The 10,316-nt window shown below is 37.4% G+C and overlaps 1 protein-coding gene across 2 annotated transcripts; it reads left to right on the forward strand.

Moving 5' to 3' along the window:
• Positions 1–123: 123 nt before the first annotated feature.
• Positions 124–9,045, forward strand: parp10 (poly(ADP-ribose) polymerase family member 10). 2 transcript variants are annotated; one of them, XM_079484434.1, is made up of 12 exons: positions 124–521; positions 687–775; positions 1,367–1,542; positions 1,623–1,868; positions 2,772–3,002; positions 3,090–4,168; positions 4,854–5,063; positions 5,155–5,275; positions 5,881–6,822; positions 7,145–7,278; positions 7,391–7,565; positions 8,448–9,045. In XM_079484434.1, the coding sequence occupies exons 3-12, from the start codon at positions 1,368–1,370 to the stop codon at positions 8,744–8,746; spliced, it is 3,612 nt and encodes a 1,203-aa protein (XP_079340560.1). In that variant the 5' UTR covers positions 124–521; positions 687–775; position 1,367; the 3' UTR covers positions 8,747–9,045. The 2 variants fall into 2 exon arrangements, with proteins under 2 accessions (XP_079340560.1, XP_079340561.1); XM_079484435.1 differs by lacking the exon at positions 124–521 and having other exon boundaries at positions 655–775.
• Positions 9,046–10,316: the final 1,271 nt, after the last annotated feature.

Here is a 10,316-nt window from a genome sequence, read left to right on the forward strand (position 1 = left end):
CGACATCCTTATAACACACACTACCATTGGATATAGCCGATGATTGACAGATGTGAAACGCCTGAGCTAGGCTGGTGGGAGGAGCTTATTATATGTCTTCCGGAGTCATCAGGGGTTGTGGCTAGAAGCAACGGCTCTGGATAGAAGGGATACAGCTACGACAGGAAGTGATGCAAAATCTCGCTATAAAATTACAATAAATGAGATTAGCTAAAAAAAAGTGAGATTAGCTAACGCCTACATCTACCCCAAACCAAACATTACAATTAAAAACAAGTAATTAACTGTTATCAGCGTGATACAAATAATGCGGTATTGAAGGGCGCATGCCCAGTGGAGATAGCTGTATCCCTTCTAGCCACAACTTGGTCTGGTAGTTTAGGGACTTTTACTTTGTTTTCGCGACGAATAATTTAAATAGCGGAGAAAAAATTTTTGTAAAATCTTTCGATAATTGTTTGTTTACGGGTAATCCTATGTACGCACAGTAATGACGTGTTATTAACTTATTTTTAAATGAGGTAATATTATCTTTATAATAAGGTCATGAATAATTTGTAAACATTTTTAATTATTTTATAACACGCTGTGCTAATTTTGTTGAATAATTCCAGTTTTTATTTATATTATTGTAAATGTTTTACGCGGACACTTTATGCGTCAGTGCTGTTTTTGTCACAAACCAGGAAGTAATTTACAGGACCGCAGTACCAGCAGCACTTCACAATATGTCATGATCAGAGTCATCAGACTGAAGATTTACTGAAAGTTTCAGGTCAGTAAGCAAAACTTCAACGTCATTTATTGTGTTATATGGAAATAAAAACTATCAAATTATATTTGCACACCTCCCATTGCAATTGACACTGTAAATTATAATCCAGCGTCATTCTGTTAGTTTCTGTTTCATAACACCGTGTTTACTGTTTAAGTTCTCTTTGTATGCCTTTTTACGATTTTTATTCAGCATTTATATGTATTTTTATTTCATGATATCAGCCGTAAAAACTGAATGAACAAATATACAGTTTTAGTGTAGATTGACTCATTCCATTGAACCACATGTACTGTTTTGCCAGTAATACACACTGTAAAGTGATTAAGATACAAGCACAACATATAGGACAAAAAGACATTGTTCACATGTTATTAGTAAAAAGTATTTTTAGGATTATGAAGATTTTTGTGACATTGTTACAAGCACATTCCCTGGAAGGCATCGGGACATTTTACTGTACTCTCATTCATTTCTTTTGATAGTAACACACATTAAGGTTCAAAACCAAATAAGAATTAGCATTACGGCAAAGCAGCATTACTCTCGAAACAGATGGCTTCATAATTTTTGGTGTTTTATGTTTTTCAGGATGGCTGAGAACAGCCTTGATGAGCGGAGTTTGGAAATTCTGGGGATTCCTGATGATTTTGACCAGGACTTACTCTGGCTCTACCTTGAAAACAAGCGCCGCTCTGGAGGAGGAGATGTGGAGTCTCTGGACAGATACAGAAACAAAGTGTTGGTGGTATTTAAAGATGTAGAGGGTAAGACGAATATTATAAACTTACACAATAACAGTCATATGTGAGCTAGTCTCTTCAAGTACCAGTCTCTCCCATTCTAGCCGCAGCCGGGGTTCTTTCCAAAGGCTCCCATGCTCTTCATGACTCCAGATTTACAGTGAGGAGGAAACCACCGAAAGACCCAGGAAAGCTGTTGCTAAAAGGGCTTCATCCAAACACTGGTCTGGATTTTTTAGAACTTTACACGGAAAACATCACTGAGATGGAATGTGGAACAGACTTCTCTCTGTGTCTGTCTCCAAGCAAAGACATGGCTCTAATACATCTACACAAACCTTTGACAAAAGGTTTGTAGTTAAAGTATATCAGCAATACATACAGTGGCCACGGAATTTAGACACATTTTAAAATATAATGCATATGTTTAAACTCATTTATGTTACGTATCTATGTAAAGTGCAATATAGGCTTAAGCATACTTGTTTTAATGGAATAGTTTTCTCAGATCCCAGATGTATATGACTTTTCTTCCTTCAGTTAACATTAATGAATAACTTTATATTAAAGGGATAGTTCACCCAAAAATGAAAATTCTGTCATGAATTACTCAAACTCAAGTTCCAATACTGTAAAAATTTTTTATAATTTATTGTATAATAGTTGGTTCTGTTCAACACAAAATGTGATATTTCGAAGAATTCAGGAAAACAAATACTTCTGGGGCACCTTTGAAATCTCAGTTGCCAACATTTTTCTAAATATCTTTTTTTTGTGTTTAACAGAACGAAGAAACGACTGAATCTTTTTTGGGTGAATTATCCCTTTAATATGTTTTCATGTTATATTCTTATGTGGGAGTCAACATGGTAAAGCTATAAAAGCACATACATCCATTTTAAAAGTAATCCAAATAACTCCAATGGGCTAATAAATATCTTTTAATGCAAACCAATGTTTATAACAGACAAATATGGATATTTTTAGCTTATTAAGTGGTCAATGTATTGTGTTTTGCAACCCGGATGTGAGTTAACATTTTAGGACTTTCGGTTCCATCACTCCAGAGTCTATGGGTTTTTTGAATTGGTTTTTGGTAAATCGCCCAAAATAACCTCTAAATATTTTATTCTATGACATAAACTAAAATCTTTGTCTGTTGCGGCTTCTTTTATACTTTTAGACAAAATCTGGAAGCGATGGAAAATAAATGTTGCGCAAATAAATGTATTGTCACAAATGTGATTCTACAGATTTCCAGATGATTAAAGAAAAAGTTTCTAAGAAGAATCTGGATGGAGCAAAGATCTCTTTGGAGCAGGTGGAGTCAACAGACTCCATTTCGGTGACCAATCTTTCTCCCAACACCACAGAAGACATGCTGGAGCTGTACTTTGGAAGCAGCCGTGGTGGAAGTGGAGAAGTCTTAGGCATTAGCATGCTGGCTGAAGGATGTGCTAAAGTGTCCTTCAAGGATGTTAAATGTAAGACAACATGTCTTTTACCAGGTGTTTCTTTGAAGTTTCGTTTTTTTGTAGTCGTGAATCTTAATGGAGCTTTTTCCTTCACAGCGGTGGACAATGTTCTTCAGAAATCACATAACCTGGAGGGTTTGGATTTAGTAGTTAAGCCGTATTTTGACTTTCTGCAAGTGGTGACTGATCAGACAACTGTGAGAGTTCAAAATGGCCAGGGAACATCACTGGACGTCACAGACCAGGATGGGACTGTAAACAGCCCTGTCTTAAACCAAAGTCCTATAGTGTCCAGCCCAACAATGGTTACCAACTTACAAAAGAGTGCTGGTCCCGCAAACAACATCACAAATTTAGTGGTAAATTCAGTTAGTAGAAGTGCCGAGACTGTGAGTGTTGCTGCACGATCAACAGATGTTGAGCCCATGGACATTGATTCCATGGACCTATATCTACCTAGGCAAAAGGAATGTGTTAGTTTTATATCCGTGCCTGACAAAGCCAAACATCAGCTCATTGGTTTAACTAATCTCCCCGAGAACCTTATAAAAGCTCACCCCAATTTTTACATCAGTCTTACTCAAGATGGCGTCCAAATCAAAGGCCCTGACCACATCGAGGTCGAAAGACTCAAAAACACAGTGCAGGCATTCCTAAGCGGTGTAGTACAGGCCCACCTGACATATGACAAACTGAAAGCCGATTTTCTTGAAAGACAGGATATTAAAAACAAGCTGCATTTGTCTTTGAAAGCTTTAGCATCAATTTACAGCGTGTCAGACTGTATGGTGACTGTAACATCGTCATCTCAAAGCGCAATCGACCAGGTTCGAGATCTGATAGAGTCCCACATATCGGAGTTTACTGTTCCTCTATCCAGAGAATACGAGAGTGTGCTCTTCACACAGGAATGTTCAGACTTCCTGGGCTCTCTGGACTTCAGCTGTGCCAAAGTGTCTGACACTGGCGAAGTCATTACTGCGGTCACCCTGAAAGGGATGGAAAAGGAGAAACAAGAGAAGATTGTTCAGTTTCTCAGCACACCAATCCAGAAGCAATGCGTTCTGGCTATAGAACCAGGAATGCTAACGTTTCTGCAGCTCCATTTTCAAGATCTACTGGCAGACATGGGAGCGGTTATGATATTACCACTGGAGACTGGAGATGGATTGAGTGTTAGTATTTTGGTCTCATTCAACATTTATTATGTAGAACTTATAAAAGAAGTGGTATCTGGAAATATGTCGGAAATATTTATTTTAGAAAATAAAAAATATAGATAGGGATTACTCTTACAAAAATAAGTCTCACATTTCTTTTAAAAATAAAAAATGAAACTAATCCCACAAGTAAAAAAAAATCTTAAATAGACCTAACCATTTTTTGGGATTGTAATGAAATATGACAGATTTCTTCTCTAACATCATAACCTGTAAGTCCTACTACACTGCACGAGAACAGTACTTTCTTACTTAGTATTTTATCTTGTTTTTCTTTCAGTACAAATATAGAAAAATTCGTTAGCATAATGTTCAAAGATCTAATGACCTTGATGGAATAATTTTATTGTTAAATTTGTATTAACATTTTGAGTTTTATTAATAGTGAGTTTATGCAGACAAGAAGCAAAACTATCTACTAGAGGGGTAAAAATTAACTTTTACCTTAAGAATATTTAAGCATAAACTTTGCTTCATAAGTAAATGTATCTTTTATATGTGTGTACTGGAAGTCAAAACAAACATAATAAAGAATAATTTCTTGCATTGAAATTACCTAAATAATCACTCTTATTAATTTGATTTAACCATCTTTTACAAATTCATACTGAGTTTTTTAATCTCTCTCTTTGGCTGGCAGATCCAGGGAGATCTGGGTGCATGTCAGATGGCGGAGGAAGTGTTGACCAGTATTATCAGCTCGACATGCACAAGGAGCATTGTGGTGAACCAGCCTGGCATTTGCCGTTTCCTACTGGAAGAGGGTACCAACATACTGGCAGAGATGACGGCCAAGTTCCAGGTCTACATTAATATGGAGAAAGTCCACTGGAAACCTCTAGAAGACAATGTAATATGTCAAACCACTGCTAGTGTTGATCCTTCATCAGGATATGTCTCAAATACTCAGTAATTGTTGAATATGGTTGTGCTTTCCACAGGACTTATTCGAGCAGGCATGTAAAATGACACCGTGTCAGAACTTTAAGAGAAGTTCTGCTGCAGCTTCTGTTCAGAACTTTAACGTTAGAGCTCCAAATTCCGCTGATGTCCACACATCAGGTAATTATGCAAAAAACGTTTTGTTCTTAAGTTAGTTGAGGATTTTAGCGGCAACAGAAAGACAATCGTCACGGCAGTTTGTTACAGTTTAGTGAATTGATGGCTAATTTGTAAGTCATTAATCTTATTCGTTTGTTTTTTTGTACGGTCTTCATTTGTAGAGCTGCTTATAGCGGAATTGAACTCAAGTCCAAATGACTGTACTGTATGCTACATGCACTAACACTCTTAAAAAAATAAGGTGCTTAAAAGGTTCTTAACAGCGATGCCATAATAGAACCATTTTTGGTTCCACAAAGAACTATTCAGTCAACGTTTTTTTAAAGAACCATCTCTTTCTTACTTTTTTATAATCTGAAGAACCTATTTTCGCCACAAGAACCTTTTGTGAAACAGAAAGATAAAGTTTCTTTATGGAGCCAAAAGGTTCTTCTATGGCATCGCAGAACCTTTTGAAGCACCTTTTTTTAAGCGTGTAAGTATGAGGCCCCTGGTCAATGAGTTTACAAATTTTGTGAGGAACACATTGTCCCAAAAGGAATACTTTTACACAAAACCATTGAACGGATGAGTTCTAATGACAATTAATATTTTCTGTCACTCAGCTCGTATAGAAGAAGCTAAGAAGATCTTGTCATTTGTGGGCAGAGATCTTCCCCCCCAACCTTCCAGTTTAGGAGCCACACACAGGGAAGAGGAAGATCTGTATTCCGATCTGGGCCAAGACGCCTCCGCAATGCAGGAAGATGAAGCTGACCTACCTTGTGTACTGCAGACCCCTCAGAGTTTCCCTATACCCTTGATGGATTGCAGCCTTGAAGAAGACGCATCACTTTCATTGGCCATTCAGCTCTCTATGGAGATCAATAAGAAAATGGACACCGATGACCTTCAGATGGCTCTGGACCTTTCCAGGAGCGATTCCATTCCAGCTGAGGAGATCTCGCAGCTTGAGAAGGCTGTCGAAATGTCATTGGAGGATGAGATCAGATCTGCCAACAAAGCTGAGATCTTTGTCTACGCGAGCTACAACCATGATCTTGTAAGGGTGGACATCGCATTAGGGAAGAAGGTGGGTCTTCGGCAGAGCGAGGAGAAGGTGGAAGACATGAACCTCCGGAAGCTTTCCTCCCTCCAGAAGAGATGCATAGAGCTCATTAAAAGAAGGTGTGCCGTGGAGATCAGCATACAAGGTACTACTGCTGTCGTCTCTGGCTTTAAAGACTATGTCTCTGAGGCCGTGAATGACCTGAAGAACTTCCTGAAAAGACTGGTGAACAATAAGAGCGACGCAGAAATCGTAAATACCGTACAGTGGGAATGGCAGGAGGAGGGGTCATCCGCGATGATTCCGTATCCACCAGATGCCACAGTGTTCATTGAGAATGCTTGGAAGATGAAACAGCTGAAGATTGACACTCTGTTTGACAATCAGCCATACACAATTGACTTTGAAAGGATGGAGGAGCATAGTCTGGCATCTGGGAAGTCTGTGCCTATTAAACGGAAAATTCTAAGCAATGATGACTTGTGCACAGATGGTGCAGGTAAGAATGAAGCCAAAGTACTTATTGGGTGTGGCTGTAGTATACAAATGGCAGTATGGTACATTGAAAGAATTCTAGAGAGTGATGCCAAAGATCGACTTAGTCAGTGTCAGCATGTTAAGCTGTCTGTTTGACGTCATTTGACCTACGACCCACATATGTAAGTGTGTTAAGTATAATTTCAGCATCAGTTTTTGTCAGTACACCACCACTGGATAGTATCTATTGTATTTAGCTCTAACACTCCCCGGGACCACAACAGAAAGAATCAGTGTTGATCTAGTTATGTTGAAATGGCATAAATGTTTATGTGTTTTATTAGATGAAGATTACAGTCTGCTGTCCAACATGCCTGAAGCATCTAAATTGAATGAAGACTCTGATGAATTTCAGAATGTGGTCAAAGAGTTTTATGATACCAGTCAGGACTACCGCAACAAAATCAAAATCATTAAGGTACGACGCGAACGCTTCCGCACCTCGATTTCTGTCAAAAAAGTTGACATTGAATTAAACTTGGATTGTCTGTATTGACTGGTCTTACTGAGAGGGGTTGTTATTTTATTAGGTTGAGAAGCTCATGAACAAACTTCTGTACGACCAGTACAAGCTGAAAAAAGCAAGTGTGCAGAGCAGCTCCTTCGACCCAGAGGTGGAACGGACCCTTTACCACGGCACCAGTGAAACCAGTGTGAAAGAGATCTGTATTCACGGCTTCAACAGGAGCTTCTGTGGAAAAAACGGTACTGTGCTTTTCAATGAAATAATCTGAATGTGCCCAATGTTATTATGAGCTTTTAATGACAACCATTTTAAGGACAAACTATATCAAATAATAGATCGATAGATTTAAAATATTTGCCTCTTTATCATGCACATATCATGCATCTTTCTTGATGTGATCCTCCATTAAACTTGACAAAGTTTTTTTTTTACAGATTTGTGATAAATATTAATTTTTAATTGTTAGTGTTGGTTTATGCTAATACATTTACGTTAATTTGGCATTAATGTAATGGTTCACCCAAAAATCTAATTCTTCCATCATTTATTCATCTTCATGTGGTTTAAACCTGTATATGACAAATTATATTTTGAGAAATGTCTCGGTGGCTTTGTGTCCATACAATGGAAGTCAATGGGGGCAAATGTTGTTTGGTTAACCAGTGTTCTTAAAAACATCTTTTTTGTTTTGCAGAAGAAAGTCATACATTATTGCAATGACATTAGATTTATAAAGCATTCAATCATTTACATTTTTTGGGTGAACCATACCTTTATCTAATTACTCCTCGGCACTCTCGAATATTGATGCGGATTGGCTATTCCAGGGTATATTGTTCCCCGTTAACAACCAGTCAAAACTAATAACGCATGGGAATCCCTTCCGATTAAAACAAATTTGTAGAAAATGTTAACAAATGGAGCTTCATTATTAAGCATTACCAGCTTTAAGGATCAAATTAAAGTTCTTTAATACAACAATTGAAACAGTTTCTTTGAATATTTGTGTTTTAGATCTGGAATTGTTCATCCTTATTTATTACATTTTATTGTAATAATTGCACATAGGTGATCAGTTTATGAAATAATTTTAAATGACTTGAAACTATTTTCATTCACAGCGACTGTGTTTGGTCAGGGTGTGTACTTTGCAGTGAACTCTGCTTTGTCTGTACTGGACACCTACTCCCCACCCAATGCAGATGGGCACAAGTTTATTTTTATGGCCAAAGTGCTCACCGGAGACTTCAAAGAGGGCAAACATGAGATGAAAACAGCTCCACTAAAGGAGAATACCTCTGAGCCCATCAGATACCACAGTGTGACAGATAAAGTGAAATCTCCTACATTGTTTGTCATCTTCAACGACACACAGGCCTATCCAGAGTACCTTATTACATGCAAGAAGATTTATAGATAATATGTTGTGTCTTTAATGAACATGCATGCTCTTTCTTGCTGACATATTTCTTTTTTTAAAACACCTTTAATCTAAACTCCAGTTATGGCTGTAAATGTCTCTTTTATGATTTTTTTCAGAATTATGAGAATTCATCCGGTCGTTGTGTTATCATAACATGATTGTTTGCTTTGTCAGATTCTCATCAGATTAATGGATTGTCGATTTTGGACGTCTTTGTTGTAGGTTTATGCTGGAATTAGTTTATTTTGCATTGCTGCTCTTACTTATCTAATAAAACACACATTATATATTGCACAAAACATAAGGAAGTCATTTGATTTGACTGATACTTTTCTCATACGCTACCAGTCAGAGGTTTGGGGTCACTGATCTTAAAGACATTTTTCTCCAAAGGCGAAAAATTATAAAAAAACAGGCAATAAGAGCATCTGAACTCTAATACGGTTTGAAAAGCATCCCGGTGTGGTACCTGAAAAAGTACATTAAATTTTTATCTTAAGAAATAAAGGAACCTGGACATTCACCGTACACCTTTTTTGTTTAGAAGAAAGTCACATAGATTTATAACAATACACGGGTGAGTTGGTTAAGTGTACTATTCATTAATATACCTTACCCAAGAACTGTAGATGTGCTTTAGACCTAGCACTCCGTAAAGCATTTTGGAGATAAAGCTAACCCCTCATGAATCTTCTTAAATATAACCCCCATAATTATTTTCATAATTAATTCTTAAATGAATGACTTTTTCATTTGCACATAGTTCTTTTTTGTTTTGCACATACAATCATTATTTTTTTTCTTCTGCGCATATTGTAGTTTCTTTTTCTTTTGCACATCATACTTGGGTCCTGCCTCAGCTGACTCCACATCTGGGGAAACCAGAGCAGTTGCTGATGAACAGCAATAGGTCCTTGCCTGACTGCTGACACAGATAATAAACACTGTAACAGTCACTGTTATACCAATGAACACCAATATATTTATATCTGAACACCTCCAAAATCAAATCTATATTGATCTATATTCTAGATAAAATCTAGAACTAGAGCCCTGAGAGTTCTCCTGATTTTGCTGGTTGAACAGATCGGGGATGGACTAAAGCCTAGCAGATGTGGACGTGACACTACAAACAAACCTATTTAGTAAAGACAATCAAATGCATTGTTCATTTGGAGGGGAAGAAGTCATGGAAACTCTAAAGATGTACCGTAATGTTATCTAACAAAGTGAGCTTAAACATTTTATCACGGCCTGTGAAAAATGTCTGGCAGGAGAAGCCTTTTGTTCAACCTTTAGCACAAGCACAATGGTTTCTGCATAGCCTACAGTTTCCTCAGTTTTGAACATTTCTTATTTCAGAATGGAAGACTGGAAAATTACTTTATTTAGTAACATTTAGCCTGATATGGTCATTCACAACTTTTACACAGCTGGCTGAATTTGGTAGTACAATATCCTCATCCTGATTCTTGTTTCCCCGGGTTCTCTTCTCCTCCGGTCCGTGGCAGGCTGTAATTTGTCATCACTCTTTGCTTAATAATAAAAAAGACAGTTTCAAATGTAA

The sequence above is a fragment of the Barbatula barbatula genome, assembly GCF_947034865.1.
Source record: "Barbatula barbatula genome assembly, chromosome: 21".
NCBI lineage: Eukaryota > Metazoa > Chordata > Actinopteri > Cypriniformes > Nemacheilidae > Barbatula > Barbatula barbatula.